This window comes from Misgurnus anguillicaudatus, chromosome 9 (assembly GCF_027580225.2).
Source record: "Misgurnus anguillicaudatus chromosome 9, ASM2758022v2, whole genome shotgun sequence".
Taxonomy (NCBI): domain Eukaryota; kingdom Metazoa; phylum Chordata; class Actinopteri; order Cypriniformes; family Cobitidae; genus Misgurnus; species Misgurnus anguillicaudatus.
This window is the reverse complement of record NC_073345.2, coordinates 14,139,823-14,159,424: the sequence shown is the minus strand read 5'-3', so window position 1 is coordinate 14,159,424 and position 19,602 is coordinate 14,139,823. Positions and strand designations below refer to the sequence as shown.

General features: G+C 37.5%; 2 protein-coding genes across 3 annotated transcripts in view; one reads left to right on the top strand and one right to left on the bottom strand.

Annotated features, from left to right (window-relative positions):
• Positions 1-5,307, top strand: part of LOC129423195 (glucocorticoid receptor) — an 80,869-nt gene extending 75,562 nt beyond the window's left edge. For both annotated transcript variants that reach the window (XM_055179414.2, XM_055179413.2), the window contains 2 exons: positions 805-962; positions 1,477-5,307. In XM_055179414.2, the coding sequence (XP_055035389.2) occupies positions 805-962; positions 1,477-1,629 (311 nt within the window). In that variant the 3' untranslated portion in view covers positions 1,630-5,307. The remainder of the gene's footprint in view (positions 1-804; positions 963-1,476) is intronic.
• Positions 5,308-5,396: 89 nt separating this feature from the next.
• Positions 5,397-19,602, bottom strand: part of LOC129423464 (rho GTPase-activating protein 26) — a 96,635-nt gene continuing 82,429 nt past the window's right edge. Inside the window, exons 21-25 of the mRNA XM_073871158.1 lie at positions 18,952-19,102; positions 12,408-12,443; positions 9,714-9,824; positions 9,249-9,340; positions 5,397-6,529 (exon numbers count right to left, since the gene is read on the bottom strand). Coding sequence (XP_073727259.1) covers positions 6,441-6,529; positions 9,249-9,340; positions 9,714-9,824; positions 12,408-12,443; positions 18,952-19,102 — 479 coding nt within the window. The 3' untranslated portion in view covers positions 5,397-6,440. The remainder of the gene's footprint in view (positions 6,530-9,248; positions 9,341-9,713; positions 9,825-12,407; positions 12,444-18,951; positions 19,103-19,602) is intronic.

Genomic DNA, 19,602 nt, shown 5'->3' with positions numbered 1-19,602 from the left:
TCCGCTAAAATTCAAAATTTTCAACTCGGGCCGCAGCCACAAATTTGCGCCAAACGCAAAATGCACAAAAAGCAGCCGCGTTAGAGGCGTCAAGCGATGTCAATGTAAAGTCAATGTTAAGACGTGCCTCATTCACGCATCTAGTTCGCGCGAATGCCCCGAATAGAGCGTCTAGTGCGGTATGCGCGTATCGCACTAGACGCTCTATTCGGGGCATTCGCGCGAACTAGACGCGAGAATGAGGCGGAATCGCGTCTATAGCGCCACACTAAATGCCTAATTCGCACCGCGAGACCTCCAGACACGCGTCAACGCGTCTTAACATTGACTTTACATCGACATCGCTTGACGCCTCTAACGCGGCTGGTGTGAACACAGCATTATAGTTTATAAAGTTTAAAATCTGGATATTTTTCAATTAGTAATTTACAATTTTCTAATAACATTTGTATGCTTCAAGTCTGTGTTAGAGCTTAAAAATACAAGGGTTTGCGAAAACTGCTGCAATATACCGTGATGTCTGTTGACAAAGAGTTTCAGACAGGAAGGTCTAATATGTGCAGACGAGTCCTCTGGTGATGTCGTGTTTTTGTCAAACTTGTTATAGCAAGTCAAAAATAAGTAATTACACATGAGCTTAGGATCACACATTCCTGTCAAACACGACACCAGGAGCTCTTCCCTGGAGTGTAAGCACTTTTATTTGTTGCATTTGAACTTTTCTTGAAGAGATGCATTATTGGTGGCCCCTGTTATTCATTTATTCAGCAACTGTGTCTCATTCTGACTTTCTGGCGTTTACAGTACCAAAAGACGGGCTGAAAAGCCAGGCTGTGTTCGATGAAATCCGCATGTCGTACATCAAGGAGCTTGGCAAAGCCATCGTGAAAAGAGAAGAGAACTCCAGCCAGAACTGGCAAAGGTTTTACCAGCTGACAAAGCTCTTGGACACCATGCAGGAGGTAAGATGGGATTACTTACAATTAGCAATCAGAAACATGCACGCGAACACAGACACGAATACGTGCCAGGCGCGTTGCATGCTTTAAGTACTTGTGGTGGTGCCAGATCGTCTCAAGGGGGCGTCTCCATGTAGCTGATAATTTCATCACTTAAAACTAGCCTATGTAAAAGTTTTTCCTGTGAAAAAGTGCTTGAATGTAGTTCCCTCATTTAGCACGAGTGGATCTTTGAATATGCAAATTAGTCTCCGCCTCTACTCAATCGCACAGCTCGGACCATATATATGACTATGCAAGTTAGCACACGCCTCCATCCTTTCGTACGTGTAAATAGGTGCTAATTTCAGTAGTTTCAAATTGCCAAGTCCAGCTTTTATTAGTTAACATGTTAAATAAACTAGCTAGGTCAGCATTGAGTGAATTTGTGTCATATAGTATCCCAACAGTACTCACTGTGCTGTCATTGGGTTACATTGTTGCTCTCATTGTGCTGAAATGCCGATTCTGTCCGCAGATGGTGGAAGGCCTCCTCAACTTCTGCTTCTACACGTTTGTGAATAAATCCCTGAGCGTGGAGTTTCCTGAAATGCTGGCGGAGATCATCAGCAACCAGCTACCAAAATTTAAAGATGGGAGCGTCAAGCCACTTCTGTTTCATCAGAAATGACCGCCTTAGATCCTAACGATGCCTTAACGATGACAGCCCTCCCTTAGCAGCGTTAGTCCGTCACCCCGCTTCGCCCACAACCGTCCCGAATGAAGCGACGGACACGGTCGCTCCTGCTCGAGGTGAAGCTTGCTTTTCAGATGGAGAGGATCAACGAGGATATCGAGGACTGAGTTACATTCAACACTTTATCTCATGTTAAAACTCTTTAATGTCTAGTCAAAGCAGGGGGATTACGTCAAAGACCTCTTTTTATTCATATTATCTGCTTTTTTTGCATGTACACTGCTGAAATGTTTACATGATGGTGGGTATATCAAAAAAGGGAATTGTGCCTTTTTTGCGCTTTGCGAATCGACTTCGGCCATTTCTCAGGCTAAACGCAACGACTTGGCGTACGACGTGCATTTGTGTCGATACATCACACTTGTCGCACCTTGTGTCTGAAGCGGCTGCGATGGTTTCTTCACTCGAGAGGCATTCGTGGAAACCTTGTGAATCACAAGGCCCTTTGAATTTGATGTCCAATTGAAAGTCAAAATCAAGCACCATTGCAACGCCACCGATTTGTTTCACAACAGACATTGAGCGCTAAGTTCCTCTTTTTTTGTTTTGAAACAAGCTCCACTGAAATTGGAAAATGTGTAGGATTGAATTATTAATGAGATTTTATTTGTTTTTATTTTTCTGATTAGTAGCTCAGGTTCATATGAAATGAATGACCATTCATCGCCCGTTGCACTTGGATGTAATTTGTAGACATGATGGTCGCTAGGTTGAATTCAGGGTTAATTTGTCAGATTTTTCATCCATCCCTTGTGATCAGATGTGGTTTAAAATAGCCCAGCATTCATAATAACCAGCATTTAGCGCCACCCCAACCCTAGTTTGTGCGAGTTTGTGTTAGTGCATGTTCATTCATCCATCGAATGATTCACGCTGTGTGCATCACGTCCATTTTTCTTTTTAGTTTTCCATCAATCTCTTCATCATCAATCTCAAAATCTGTGAGTTTTTAGACTTTTGCCTTTCATGTGTCCCGGTGCCAAGCCTCAAATGCTCTTTTGTGGAACATTTGTCTATCCTGTGCTCAATCGTGTTTGCTCATTGTTACTGGTTCACCATGCGCTCCATGGTTTTACACTTAAGCCCATAGTCTGTTTTTTACGCGTACGCGCACAATTAACGTATAGTTTATTTGACTCGTATGTGTACACAGACGTTCGACGCATGCACATTGCGACAAAATGCAAAGCATTTCCTGGCCTACAAACTACATTCTCCTGTAGGCGCATGTGCAACGTACGCATGCAAAAAAATCTGGTGCGCGTACAGTGCGCGCATACTATTCTGATGATGAAATTTGCGTCACATGCATTTTATACAGACCCTTGCGTACATGTAAAAACCAGACTATACCTGTAGCTCTACTCGGAGAACCACACCAGCTACGCTTTATTGCCGGCTTAAAGCGATAGATCACCCAAAATCTGTCAATTTGTTCTGATGTTTCCAATCCGCCTGCTGTTGCTCCTCAACCCTTTTTTTAAAGCAACTTCACGATGCATCAACGCAACTGCATGAACATGAATTACAAAAAGCAACAGCATGCGGGTTTTAGCAGGACATTTTCCAGTTTGGGTGAACTATAGCCTTGTGCTTTTTGGTTGGTTTTCTTTCTGCAGTATCCTGCATATTTCTGTGTAAAGACCTTCTACCAAACTGCAAAAAAATACAGCTAAATTTGATCATCTGATAAAGTCCAGCTGTTCATATGTAGTCTGCGGTGTCAAATAACAGCGCCAATGTGACACCCTGACCCTCTGCAGCCGTGTACAGTATTAAAACTCTAGTGGTGATGGGAGGCTTGACAGTTAATTCCCAGTAACACCGTTGCTTGTCATCGGCTGTATGTATTATCAACAGTGCTGTAATACGATCTGATGATGGAAAATGAGCTTACATTCATAACCAGTGTTACCATTCACTGTTAGTTTAACATTCATTTCCCAATGCTTAATTTAACCAACATGAAGTGTACAGTAGATGTCCTGTATCCTCCCTGACGATATTTTAGTGTATTTTCTAAGGCTGTTTTTTCCCCTAAAAGATTTATTTTCTAATTGTTCACAGTAGGCCTTGCAAAGGGAGTCCGTGAGCCATAAAAAGTAGGTTGCTTAAATTCAGGAGAACACAAAGTTATTTTTTCTTTGTGGAAGTCATAGATCATTTTTAAATGAAGCTACGCTAACAGATCCTCTTTGATATAAAAATCATTTTACAACAGAATAATTTTATTAAAAAAAAAACAAGTTATATCTTTTTTGTCGAGAGATGAATTGCAAATGCACTTTGAAGAAGTGTTTATATGTTGTATGTAAATGTAAATTCTATAAATCAATAGGAGAAATATAAGATTAATCGCTGTTTTAAAAAATGAAAGCTTAAAGTTATAAGCAGGAGGGGTGCTTGAGTATATTTTGTATAGTGCAACAGAGTGACCAAAGCAACGCAGGTTTAAAAAAAATGAAAGAAAAAAGTATTTAAAGCAGTTACATTTTAAAGTAGCACTTAATACCCAACTTTAGTACTTTATTTTATCCTTTTCTATTTCTTTTATAAAGATTTAGGCTTTGGTCTCATGTATCATGCTGTAAAATTTACTAGTCATTATATATATATATTAGGGCTGGGAAAAGATTGGTCGCGATTAATCGCATGCAGATTGGAAGTGATTTTTTGCATGGTATATGTGTGTGTACTGTGTGTAATTATTGTGTATATTTAACCACACACACACATACATATATTCATGTCAGATTTTTTAAATTTATATACACATTTTTTAATATATATATAATATAGAATATATAAAAATATAAATATATATATATATATATATATATATACATGTAAATGTTTTTTTTTTAAATACATACATGAATGTGTGTGTATTTATATGTACATAATAATTGCACACAGCATACACTCATATGTTGTGCAGAAATCACTTTTGTTTTGTATGCGATTAATCGGGATTGGTCTTTTCCCAGCCCTAATATATATATAGAGCCTGAAAATTTGCACTACCCTAATACTGGCCTGACATATTCGCTGCATCCGAAATCGCCTACTTAGTATGTCCAAATTCATTGTGTTAACAGTGGTAACACGGCTCTATTCAAATGCAAATACATAAGGAAGTACTCTTGTGGGTAGATTTAATGTCATTTAAGTTAATGTCAATTAATTATTATGATGACGTGCGTCATTTCATGCATCAAGATGGGGGATGTAGTACGTCCAAATTTCATTCACACTACCCATATTAATACTATATAGAGCGTACTGTTTTAACAGTGGATGAGTAGGTAGTTTATCTAATTTAGGACGTCCTGTCACAGTATGCGATTTCGGACACAGGGAATCTTATTTTGTACAAAAATTCATGCAAATAATATCTTTAAAGATTAAGGGCAAATCATATTTCATTGGTATATGGCTTTCATTAAAGTCTTTTTGTTTGTTTGCATTTCAGTTCTATGTAAAAGTAATCCAATGTAAAGGATATATGTTTATTTGTTTAAAAAAATAGTTTTGTATGACTTCTGTATTATACCTATCCTGTAGTCAATGTCGATCTTTACACTTATTTGATTAAATGTTGGATAAAATTCATTTGGAGGGACAACCTTGTCTTTGTTATGCTGTGAAATCAATGTGCTAGTTTGGTATTTTGTCCCTTTGTATATGCATTACGACACATGTAAGCTTGATCACGGTGGTTTATTTTTCTCTCGGCCATACAACCGCTCTGTAAAGTTCATACATTTATTAAGCTGTTGTTTTTACGAAAATACAATGTAAAGTAGTTCGAAAGCTCTTTTTTACATGCTTAGATTTCATCTGAACCAAATGTACTTAAATCAGCTTCAAATAGTTGCAGTTTTCTTATTGCAAAAAATAAAATGGACATCAATATGTATTTAAATGAAAATTGAGCGATCAACTCTTTATTTAATAGAAAAATCTAAACAACATTTACATTTGATATCCTATAGAATATTGAGGCTCAGAATTGTTTTTTAACATGATTTTCTTTTTTAAAAAATATGTAAGCTCGATTGGGATTAAAAAAACAAACAATTAAGTTAGTATGCTACAATAAAAATATATTTCACATTTTACAAAAAATTATACCTTATCAAATGTCACGTATTTACAATGTTAATACACTCCAGAACACAAATCTCTTTAGAAATAATGCATCATAAATAAGAGTGCTTTACATATGACGTTAAATCAACATTTTACATTACATGCTAAAAAAGCTGAAAAATGGAAATTGCGTTAAATTGCTTCCTGAAATACAAAAGAGTGCAACATTTTTCTCCCCAGTTAACAGGTACAGCTTTTAGTAGTTCTAAACAAAACAAATAAAAGCATCTTAAAAAAAATAAAAACATTCAAAAAAGCTTTAGACTGCATAGAAACATCACACATACTGGATAATGCTGTCCATGATTCACTATAAGAGCCCATGCTGTAAATTTAAAAAGATTATGGTTTAGGAAACAGCAGCTTGGTCCCAAGATTTATTTCTCCCCTTTTACCTTATTGTTATTACACTTATTTAATTGTGGGGTATGCAGAATAAAGACACACTAGGGAGTGCCAGTTGCCAAAAACCCATAGTATCACACGAGCTCGCCCAGGCATACCAACTTGATTTCTCTTCAAGTTCAACGTCTTTTCAAAACATGGCTCTCTGCCTCGCCTGTCTCATTGCCTTGAAATAAAGTCCCTTCCGGCTAGAAAAACTCCACATAGTTCTCTGGGATTAACCCTCTTTTCCCATCCAAAGTGCCTTCCAACCAGCCGGGTTCCCTTGACGGATGAACTGTAACACAAGATAAAAATAAAAGGTGGTTCTGGGTGACGCTGACAGTTTAATTCTTCTGAGAGAAGTGAGCCATGTGACAAAAGAGTGTGTGAATTCTGGACTGAACTGCATCACACAGTCTTCTGGATTCAGAAGTGAAAACTTTTTTGTCATTTACTGCTTTCTACATAAAATCATCCTACATAAAGTAAAGAACATGTAAAAATATAACCTTGATATCTTTAATACTGCCAACTCCGGACCAGATCTGCACCGGAGGCCTCATTTATAAAGCGTGCATACGCACAGATTTGATATTAAAGTGTGCATGTCAGTGATGCGCAGGTTGATCCAAAATGTGCCTGCGGTCACCTAAAAAGTCATACAAAAATACTCTGAATGATATTCGGGTCGCGGTCGGTTGGGTTGTCTGAAAAAAAGATGCAAATTAACTATTTTAAACAAGTACTACTTTTAAAAAACACGGGCCAGGAAGCTGGTCGGGTACAATCATAGATATGGATAATAAAGGCTAGATATGTTACGGCAGATATGTTACGGCATCACCTGGCGGCCATCTTACCTCGTAGCATTGTGTTTCAATTTTCAATCTGTAAAAAATTAAGCAAGTTCTGGTCATTTAAAAGTACACGCATCATTACAACACAATGCTACGAGTGAGCGAGCACCCTGTGGTAAGATGGCCGCCAAATGCGGACATTCCACTCAATTGGCCATCACCCCGGGCGAGGAATTTAGCCTTTATACATATCTATGGGTACAATAGCCTATTTTTTGCAGCCCGAGTTGCGGGTGGGTTATACATTGACCCACGCATCACTGGTGCGTATGCAAAAATCGACGGCAGAGTCCATAATTATAACTGTTCTTGATGTGGAAAAGTGCTTAGCGCCACATCAGAGTCTGAGCAGACATATACACTTTTGCTTGTCCGATTGCTGCAGTTTTTTGGAAATGTAAGCCATTCTTGCTGCTCGAAAAGTGTTTAAACATTTCCCATCTAAAAAAAAGAGGTACGTGTGTTTTCTGTGCATACGTTTTATGAATTACACGTACGCATTTTTTATCAATTATCGTAAGTTAAAATGGTTTCTACCAGTGATGCGCGGGTCAATGTATAAACAACCTGATCAACGTTTTCAACTACCCGCCCGCAACTCCGACTGCACAAAAAAAATAATTGTACCTGACCTGCTTCCTGGCCCACATTTTTTAAAAGTAATAAATGCTCATCGTAGCGTCATTGGGCCATAGACGTAGGAACTAGTTGCTATAGGTCATTTTATTCTTATCTTTGCTTTTTTATGCATTTCTGTACAGCACTTTGGGTCAGCCTGTGCGCTGTTTTAAATGTGCTATATAAATCAATAAACTTGAAACCAGGGTGTTCTTCATATTATTGTAAACTATATAAATTACAAAGGTTTAATTGGTATCTTTAATTCAAACGACCCGACTGACCGCGACCCGAATATCATAAAAAATATTTTTGGATGACTCGTAACCGCGCATCACTGGTTTCTATGCAGCATTTTATAAATGAGGCTCTCTTTCCGGACCTGCCGAATTTGGCCCAGATCCGGCCCAGAGTCGTCTGCTGTCTGGGGGGTAAGATCATGTAAAAGATTGAAATTTATATAATAAATCAAAATTTGATGCTCCTCATCTCATCATTAGATTATGACTTTAGCCTGGAATCCACAGAGAGTAAATATAAATACTGTAGCATAAGGATTGCTTATATTTGGCCACTGTGGTTCTCAAACTGGGGGCCCTGAGTTGGTGCCAGGGGTCCCTGGTTATGACATTTTATAAAATAAATTAATTTATCATAAATTCTGTATAATTAAACCTCAGAAAAATAAGGCTACTAAACAACAGCACTACATTGTATAATTTAATATGTTTTGTTTAATTAAAATATAAAATTTTGAAACGTTTAATCTCATACATTTTCTTTAGGGGGGCACGTAAGGATGCAGCGTATACAAGGGGTGCCGCATGCCGAAAAAGTTTGAAAACCACTGCCCTAAGAGACCCTACAGCAGTGGCGGCTCATGACTGCTCACACGAGGGGCCCAAATTCAAAATAAGTGTCATGTGTATTGCTTGTGTTTTCAAAATATGTGTTTGTTGCGTCATGTGAACCATGTGCATCACGTGTTTTGTCAAAATAAGTGCTTGCTGCACACGCGTCAAAACCGTTTATTATAAAAGAGACGCTCACATTTACAAAATACACGCAAGACGCTCCCTTAACATTAAACTCTGATTACGCATAAGATTATACAAGTATCTGGCAAACGCGCTCTTTTATCATAAACCCTGTAGACATGTCTGCAGCAGGCACTTATTTTGACAAGACACATGATGCACACAAGATCTCTCGATGGCGAACACATAATTTGAAAAAGAGGAACCACACAAATGACGGGCTACATACATGCTGTGACGAACTTCGCATCGAGCGCCCTCGAAAAAAGAAGTCACCTGCCGCCAGTGCCCTACAGTGTCTGAAGTCTCTGTTAAATACAGCTGAGGTTTTACTAAGAGATTCAAGTGTCACATTGTGAAAGTGTTGAGCTCTGTTAAGGGGCAGAAGGTAAAACAAGGCAAATGCATCGACCAAAGCTTAAGGTAAACCTGCTTAGCCGACCAAATACACCTGCTGCACCTGCTGGTGGGTTCAAACGGAGACACCCCGGTGGACACTCACCGTTTTCAAAGACGGTCCCAGCAATAAATGACAGTTCAGAGTCATGTTCGGCCTTACAGGCGTACAGTGCACGAGCTTTTCGTGGAGGTGGACTGGCAACAGAAAACAAGTCAAATGTAAGGGTCAACTAGTTTTGAAAATGAAATGAAATGTATTTATTATTTATTCATACGCTATAATATTCATGCATCTTAACTGGTAGAGCATTGTACAGTATACAATGTCATGGGTTTGAGTCCCAGTGAGCACACATAATGATATTGTAATGTATATACCTTGTAATGTACTTTAGATTAAAGTGTCTGTCAAATGCATGAATGCAAATGTAGGTAGAGATTTTACTTGTGTATACATTCAGATATAAAGGGTGAAGCTGCACAGCCATGACTAAACATCCGTTGATGATTAGAAATGGGGTTCAGTGCTATAGACAGCGGTGTAAGCAGACCGGTGCGGGACACACACCTGATGCTAGGGGATTCACTGGAGGTGGAGGAGGGCAGCTGAGGGCTGGAGGGAGCAGAAAACATCGGCCAGGAGGGGGAGCGAGGAGAGGTGGGGCTGAGTGAAACTGGGCTGCGACGGACACACACATACATATACAGAGCACTACATGACCCAGACACCAACATTTATGTAATGCAGCGTTCACACGTTTCCTACAGGAACTTGCATTCTACTGTAGTTCCTGATATAGACAGTCAAACATGCTTACAGGAATAATTCATCCAAAAACTAAAATGATGTCATTCCAAACCTGTTCAACTTTTTTTCGCTCAGAACACATAAGTTTGAATATTTTGTGTTTCACGATAGTCGATCAGGTTTGGAACATGAGGGTGGCGAATACCTTGTTCACACTGTCAGTCCAAATCCAATTGAAATCCAATCACATTTAAAACGTGTGAACGGCCACAAAAGCTGTCGCTTCACGTAAATGCAACCCCAGCGCGAACTTTGGAATGGTCCATTTCTGACGAAATTATAGGGGTGTTTGGGAAAGTCCATTTATTGGGGAATGTAGTTTCTAAAACATCAGACGTCGAGGCAGATTGTCAGATTGAAACAGTGCAGATAATCCAGAACATGGCAGAAAGCTTCATGACGCACAGATCGGATCTTAACAGTTGTGATACACAATATGGACAGTGAGTCTGTCAAATCGGATATGCACCAAAACCGGATATGGACTGACAGTGTGAACAAGGTATAAATCATAGACATAATGTACATAGATGCTGCATCGACTGCTGAATTTTGGAGCCTGACTTTCGATAAAAACACTATAAAGGTTGTTTGTGCCAGCAGCCAAAAATGACCAACAATTACGTTTTAATGGTAAGCGCCCTCTAGTGGGAATAAAACGACAGTATCATGTTGCGTGTGACATCATGAATTGACTTTGACGGCTGCCATCAATGACAATGCAGGTTCAATTTTACATAACGTAGGGAGGGATGTTGAATATAATAGTGAATGATTATATCATCAATGCTTAAAAACGAATAATCGATCAAAGCAGTGTTTGCGCACATCTCTCTTTCTTGCTTGCGCCTTGCATCTCTCGTCCGCCTCTCTCTTTTTCCGTCTCTCTGAGGAGAAAGTGTGTGTGCAGGAGTAAATGAAGCAAATTTTATATTTTTGAACTTGGACCGCTGTTGAAAGTTTTTTATATGTACAGGGCTCAATCGACACATTCAAGATGCCACATTGCGTCTCAAAGCAATACGCGGCATATCAATGAAGCACACACCTCTGGAGCGATGGTTTAATGTGGGACTTTGATAAGAAAGAAGACAAAGAGTCACAACCGTAAAAGTCTGAGGGAGACAGACTTTCCTGTGCAGTAATATAAAAATAAGGATGCAAGCATCGTGATGGACCTCAATGCATCGTGATTTTGGATAAAAATTAATCGTAATCGTGAGACTCATTCTTTATACCTGGTTCTTTACCCAGTTTTTTTATATATGACACACAAAAATATACTCTATGGGGTGTTTTCCCAGATAGGGATTATCTTAAAACAAAACTAGGCCTTAGTTTAATTAGGAAATATAACTAGTTTTAACAAACATGCCAGGGTTTCACGCAGCACTTTTCAGTTCGGGCGGCCCGCCTAAGCTGGAATACCCTACCACCTTAACTAGGTCGTTCAAAAAAAAGTGCTTGTCGGAGAATAGCGCGGACGCTCTTCACACCGCAAGCGGGCACGCACGCCACAAGGCCGAAATGAGAAAGACGTGGTCCGGACCGTCACTGTCTGGAGAATAACTAGCCAGTTGATAAAACATCTCGGGGAATAACGCGGATGCGCTTCACACCGCGAGCATGCACGCGCGGCACATGGCCGAAATGAGATAAAGACGTGGTCCGTCATGTCTGGAGGATAGCCAAATGATAAAACACGTGTCCGTGAGAACTGTAAGTGCACTTCTGTTTTGGGTTTATTTAAGCCATGCCTTATTAAAAACATGACTTGTGTGCATTTTATGGCAAAACAAAGGGCACTGATGTATTTTTAGATATGTCACTACAAGTTGTTTTAGTTTGGACAGCTATTACATTTATTTTAGTCTAAAACTAGTCTAATCCCTGTCTCCTATAATCTATAGGATTAAACCCATGATGTTTGCCCAAACAGCATTAAAACCAAAAAGGGTCTAATTTAGTGAACCTACAGTATATGGTCGTACAAATTAAAGGATAGGTTGGAATTGTGGGTCAACGTCACCACCATATTGGGAAGGGTGAGACATAATAAATGGGAGTAAATGGGAGCTGTGTTTTTTCCAGATAAAAAGCACAATTATATCTACATTTCTATTTACAATGCTTCATAAGCACAAGTTTATCATTTTATCCAGAAAACCACCTCCGTTTAAGCGTGTGCAGTTTTGCCCTTCCCAATATGGCGGCAAAAGTGCTCAATGTAGCATCTATGTATGTTTGTAAGGATTTTTTGGGTGAACTATTCCTTTAAGAGTTAAACATGCAGACTAGATGGAAAACAATTAGTGATCATTTGTGTTAATACAGCATACTTAACAACCAATGAGAGAAATAACAATGTAGTCAATTTGTAGTTTTGCCTTCATTTGTCTAATATGGTGATTTTATGTAACTTGAGTGCGGGTTGTAGTAACAGGACAATCTTACCTAGTCGACGAGCTGCTACGAAATTTCGGATTTTGACTGAAAAGACAGAAAAGAGATGGTGAATGTGGATTTCATTATAATGACATTACCTGTATTTAAACATAATTACTGCTCTTATACTTCAAACAATCAACACGACAGATTATAATGACTGTTCAAAAAGCATTCAGTGTTTTCAGGTGACAATAACACAGACAATTTGTTCATGTTTTGTCATTAAAAAAACACAGTATCCTTTGTATGTCTATTTTAATCTCATTTTATGCAGGTTGATGCACTACACTGAAAACAGCAGGTAAGAAAATCTGTGCTTCAGTTTGATAAAAGTGAGCAAACCACTTTAAAGGCGCAAGATTTTTGCATAAAAATATCCAGAAACTACTAGCACAGCGTTATATATTTTGTTCATGTGTACTTGCAGTACATTACTACAAATAAATCCAGAGAATATTGTTTATAGAGTCACCTGTCAAAAATGCAATGTCCCATTTTATCATCTGTTGGTGATCATCGTGAGTCAGATTGCTTAAAAAAGTAACAGCTCTGTGAGTTCTGAAGTCTCATGAGGTTTGAATAAACATGAGCAGTACTAATAATGCAGAACCAAGCATCTGTCACCATGTAAGCACATCAATGCTTTCAAACAAACGCACAAATAAATAAATAAATAAGTGGACACCTCATAAGTCTTTATTTGCACAGGAGCAAATGAATCCGGTCATTACGCGATGTGTAACGGATGGCCAAGCATTCGTCACATACAAACACACTCGCTGCTAAACTGATGATGAGCATCTACTCACAGATTATGGGGTTGTCATGGGAACCGTATGATCTCATGTAAGTTAATCTTTATAATTGAAACATCCATGCGTTAAGATACGGAGATTTAGCCAAAATACAACGATTCTGTTATTGTTTATAAAACTGGATGCAGTGCTTATCTACCTTGGGCCATTTTTGGCTGAATGGTTGCCTATAGAAAAATTATGTTATTATTAATTTGTCTATAGGCAACCATTCAGCCAAAAATGGTTCTGCTATGGCATAATGAAGCACCATTATTATTTTTAGTGTCTTGCTCATCGTAATTCATTTGATCACACATTTGTCTATTAATGTCTAGCTCAGCGCTGATTTAAAGCCTCCTGTAAGGTTTGTGAAGATGAATATATCACAAATGCTACACTTAATACAGATCATCCTCAGTCCTTCATCTTCAGAGATGAATTATCACACTACCCCACAAACACGACTATTAATCTCTTAATATCATAGACATTTAACTCTCAACACAACATGAGGTTTCAAGGGTGAAAGGATCAAAGCTTGATTTTCTGCTTTTCTGGATTATCTGGATTATCCACAAAAATAATTTAGATCATATACGGTATTACTGCTGCCTAGCACAAGTTTGTAAACTTCCTTATAATCTATAAGCTACATGTACATCAATATTTAATCATTTCATTACTTGACAGTATAAATAAATTGTGATTTGGCATATTTAAAAATGACGTCATTCCCATCTGTCAAGGCTTCACAAAAGACAAAAACTCCATAAAAGCCTCATGCGATCTTCTGAAGCCATATAATAGCTTTGTGTGACACGCAGGTGAAAATGTGAGACATTATTCATTGAACATTTTCCTCTTCATTCAAATGCACATGAGAGCTTTGATGAAAGGATTATCAGGAAATAATGTCTTAAATTCTCACCTATAAAGCCTATATGGCTTCAGAATATCATATAGATGACTTTCATCTTTCTTTTTTGCCTTTATGTAACTTGAAAAATCTGGTGAATATAAATCGTATGAAAGTGAGTGAAAAACCGCTTTCAATTCTTGTTTTGTGCTCTATAAAAAAGCAGATTATAAAACGGTCAGTTCTGGTTCTTCATTCTGATTGGTTGAAACGCGTTCTAAGCCGTGATAAAATACCCCGGTAACCCCACGGTTCAGACCGCATTACGTAAGTATCACTGCGCCACTGTTGCTGCGTACTGATTTATGAAAATAAACACCACAGTCTTTAATCATGTTTTTAATTTGTCTACAATTGCACAATTATTGGCGATATCCAGATAAATGTCAACAAATATTGTTGAGTCATCTCGTCAATAAAGAGAAAACATTCCCTGAGGAGTTTCTACCTTAAATTCATATTTCCGCTATCCACTGGGTGGCGATCTTACCCAACTTAAACACTGTTATCATATTGACGCATTCACTCAATACTGAAAACAGCGTGTTTTGATCAGGCTCTGAATCTGATCTCTTACAAAAGCTCTTCACAAAAATTGAATTATCTCTGCTTTTAGCTGAAAATTTGAGAGGTGATAAGAGAACAAATGAAGGTAGGATGAAAGGTTTTTTTTTGTTTGTTTGAAAGCGGAGTGTCTAAAAAAAAATGCAGTAACATACACATTTGTGTTACAGTTATGTGCTTTCTTTTGTAACATGTTATTAAGCTGTTACTTGTCAAAATAATTTTCTGAACATGTCGTATTGTTGGCAGACACACAGGTTTACTCTAGCCAGTTATCATAAGCCAACTCACTCAACCATCTTTTAATATTTCATCATGTCTTTTTTAAATTCAGGTGATGATTTGAATCGGTTGTTTACTTTGTAATTAATCTGTCCATTTGGGACTGTGAATATAATAGTGAGGGTTATAGCATTGACAAGATAATCCTATAATTCCACTGTTATCCCTCCCCTCACATTCACTGCATGCTTCAATGACATCGCAATTAATTCACAGGAGACAGGAAAGAAACTTTATCCACCGGTGTCACTATTGGGCAGTGCTGCTTTACAAAAAAATGAATGCTTAACACACTATTCAATCTCATCATCCTTGTTTACACCTGGTATTAGTCTCAAATTCATCTCCTATGACTCCTATTCAAAGATGGACTGTTATTTTCTTTAGTCACACTAAACCACGCAAGTGCCTGTTGACAACTTGAGATCAGATCATAAAAAATCTTAAAATCGTGTTTAAATGAGTTATATTTCATAACATTTGTTTAACTTTGTATCATCGATTTTATCATTGAAATTCATTTTGAGAAGGGACTGTCTGCCTCATCTCCTCTGAGAAAACACCTCTGCTTTTTAAATAACACATAAACCTCATGAATCCGTTGCCAAGCCTTATCACTGTGAGAAATTCAATGCTTATCACTCACTTAAAATCTGGCATTTTTCATTTGTTTTTTCTATTAAAAGTGAAACTTCTGACATTATAAAACATTATATCTGTCAAGTTAAATAAAAACACAATAACTGAATTCACACAGGCCTCTTAATTAAATACACCTAAATTATACATTCTTAGTAATTATATATTGGATTTTGATACCCAGTTCTCCATTTGATTCAGATTACGTATATTCTTTTGTGTTTTAGTCAGGTGTGAAATATGATGCTGGAAAATCCATTTTTTTTTACTACCCTGATAAACCTAAACCATGTAAGTTTGGTCCTCTGATGTGAAATATGGGTGTTTTACTAATTGAAGGATGAGACTGAGAGAGTGCCGTGGACAGAGCCTTGGGGCACACCAGCTGAAAGTAGCAGTCATGACCAGGTCTCAGCAGTCATGACTCTTAACAACCAATATGTGGGCAGGAAATTATGAGAATGTGAGAGTTGCTGTGGCTCATAATTTCCGTTCCCATAATAAAACCTCAAAGTCAACAAAGACTGTTACCAGCCTAAGGCACTGGTATAGAATGCAGATTGTATCAGCAGGTAGTTAGGCGTACAATTTAACAACCTGCACATTTGACCCTGAAGAAAAAGAAAAGTAAAAACGTAACAAAACGCAACAAACAGGAATACAAATGCTGTCTACTTTAAAGTAAACAACAGTTAAAAATATACATACTGTTGTTTAAAAATAAAAATTAAATTAACTAAATTTTTACATGTTACCAAAGGAATGTAAGTAATGCTTTCCCAGCAAAATACACTGCCACAGTGTTCTAGGTGGTTACTTAAAGGAACAGAGTATGTAAGAAATTTATATCAATTAATCATAAAATGGCCCTGATATGTCACTAGACATTAAGAAATCATTTTCATTTCAAATACTTATATCACTGACAACAGTGGTCCGGCCAGGATATTGTCATTTAAAAAGTGGAGTTGCAGCCCTCAACTGATGTTTATGTTGTCATGTTGTGTATTGGCCACCAGTTGTGTGATTGCAGTACCAGTTTTAGCCACAATCCTACATACTGTTCCTTTAAAGGCGCAAAAGTCTACTTTTATTAATATATTACACTTTTAACCGAAAACTACTTGATTTAAAAACTCAAACTTTGCATCATGAACTTCACATTGTAGTTTAACACCTAAGGTTAATTTGGTTTTGTTAAAATTTCTAACCATATACATGAGGATCAGTAATGGCTTGCCTTAGAAAACACTGCTATTATGCAAGCTTGCAGGTTTATTTCAAAAATACCTGAAAAGGAGGTCTTCTCACAACTCTATTCATAAGTAGAGCACGGAGTGCCACAGGGCTCAGTACTTGGACCTCTGCTTTTTTGGATGTTCTTTAAAGCATGGAATCTAGGTGTCATGTTTTACAGCAGTCCCATGTTTAAAATATTTGCAAAACCATGTTTTTATCTTAAAAAAAAATATATATATATATATATATATATATATATATATATATATATATATATATATATATATATATATATATATATATATATATCGGTATATATATATCAAAACTACAACATGCCCTCTCTAGGTCAAACACCCAAATGTTAATTAATGCATTCATGACATCTAGACTAGATTATTGCAATTACCTATAGGTAGCTGTCCTGTAGGTTTAATACAGAAACTTCAGTTTGTCCAAAATGCAGCAGCAAGAGTTCTCACAAAACCAAAAAACATTAGCCCGGTTCTGTCAACTATGCATTGGTTCCTTCAAACATTGTGTGAACTTTAATAATGATGACCTATAAGGCCCTGAATGGTTTAGTATCTGAGTGATCTCATATCACATTATAGTCCTTCATGTTCACTACGTTCTCAAAACTCCGGCCATTTGATCAAGCAGGGGTTGATCTATCATTTTCCTATTTATCTATTTTCCTATCTAGCACCCAAACTTTGGAGTAGTCTTCCCAGTGTTGTCTGGGAGGCAGACACACTCTCTCAGTTCAAATCTTAAGACCCATCTCTTTACCATATCATGCACTTAGTCTTATGTTTTTACAATTCAAATCGCTTAAGAGATTGTTATGTTACATTAGTTAAGTCTTTCAGTTTGATTTTTCTCCGAGATCTGCTGTCCCAGCCCCAGCCAGATGCTTATCCTCATGCCAACTAAGAAGCAACAGGAATGATATGAAATAGATTTCTTTATTCATCTTTTCCTCTATTTAATTGGGCACTTATCTGCCCAGTGGCCTAATTTCCGTGAAAACTTCCAGCTCAGTTAGATTCCACAAAGCAGTTTATTCTCTATATAGCAGCTTGATGTTATAGCTTCAATCAGGCACCAAATCGGTCATTTGCTGCACAATCGAACCTGACAGTTTCCTTAAAATAAATATAATTGTAAACCTTCACCATAAGCTTTCCTGTGCATCCAAACAAACACTTTTTTGCCATCTCTGTTAAGTTTAACAATTTATCATATCATTTAAAATGTATTAATTTGTCTTCTTGGTTTCTGTGATTTTGGTTTTCAGAAGCAATGGAACATTGCAAAAAAGAGCTGTATAAATAAACTTGATTTGATTTAATCTGACCTCAGCACAGTCAGTCAAGTATCATTTCTTAGAAACTGATCTGCATAATACCTTTCCAAAAAAAAAAAAAAAATGCAAAGGAGTGAGTTGGATTCACTGAACTGAAGTTCTTCCGAACATAGCGACTGAGTGGCCATTTTGCATTGTCTTTGGTTTTACACATTGTGACAACCCTATTTTCTCCCACAACTAAGGGGCCTTAAAAATAAACCCCAAGAAAATAGCTCAAAAAATATCCATCAGAGACAGTGAGAGGTTTAGAGCAATGATTGCATATTGTTTGAGAAAATGTAGATGTTCCAGGAAAAACATATTTTTATGCCCTATGTGAAAGAGTATATTTGTTTTTGCATTTGCATGCGTGTCTGCTTTGAGAAGGGAATGTCACAACGATAAATAACTGGATTTTACAATGCACACACCTTTAGATCCTACAGTTTATACGTGATATAGCACTTAGTTGAGATGCTCAAGTGGATGATGTACATTTAAGTCCTGACCTCAAAATCAACATTTAGATTTTTCGAGTGTCTCAATGAGTTAAATCTTTTAAAAACACATTTTAAGGCCGCTGTTTTGCATTTCATTTTACGTGTAAATAGGTTTGCCAGTCACAACAGGTAATTTGCATGTAGCAGCAACACTTGAGGGATTAGAGAGAGAAAAAGTCAATTACTACCGTTGTGGTGAAAGGATTCTTGAGTAACTATGGTTAAAAATAGAATATATCCTCTTTAAAGCGAGTGCACTTACAGTGAAGTAGGCCGATTTTGTTTGGGCAGCTGAGGATCATCTTGGCATCCCGTGGGCAGACTGTTGAGTCGGGTCCAGTTGTGTGTGCTGTTACAGTTGACCGTCTGGACTTCCGTACTGGAGTTTACGACCACACTGTTCCTCTTTTCTACTGTAGAGGGAAAACCCCAAAAAATTACTGTTATTATGAAAGGTTATGCTTATATGCGAATGTGATTTTTCCATCATGTGTCTAAGCTAGGGTCTGGTTGGAACTATTTTAAAGGGTGACTTGGATTTTAAAGGGCACATTTTATGCCCATTTTTACAAGATGTAATATGAGGCCCTGTTTACATTGCATTTGCGTTTTAAAACGGCATTTTAAAAATCTTCATCCACACTATACACGACCATAAACACATGAAACATGACCAATCACGTAACTGGGCATGCGCATAAAAGTGTAAAATAACTTATTACTCTAATAATAGCTTACCTTTGCGCATTTATGCAGCCTAGGGGTGTGGGATATTGACAAAAATGTATACCTGGATCCTTTGCCGGCAACTACAACAGACACTTTTTTTGAACCAATAAAAATGTGTTCAGGAAAGTATTATATTGTTCTAGCTCCCCCCTACAACATATTAATATGATTAATAGGTTAATTT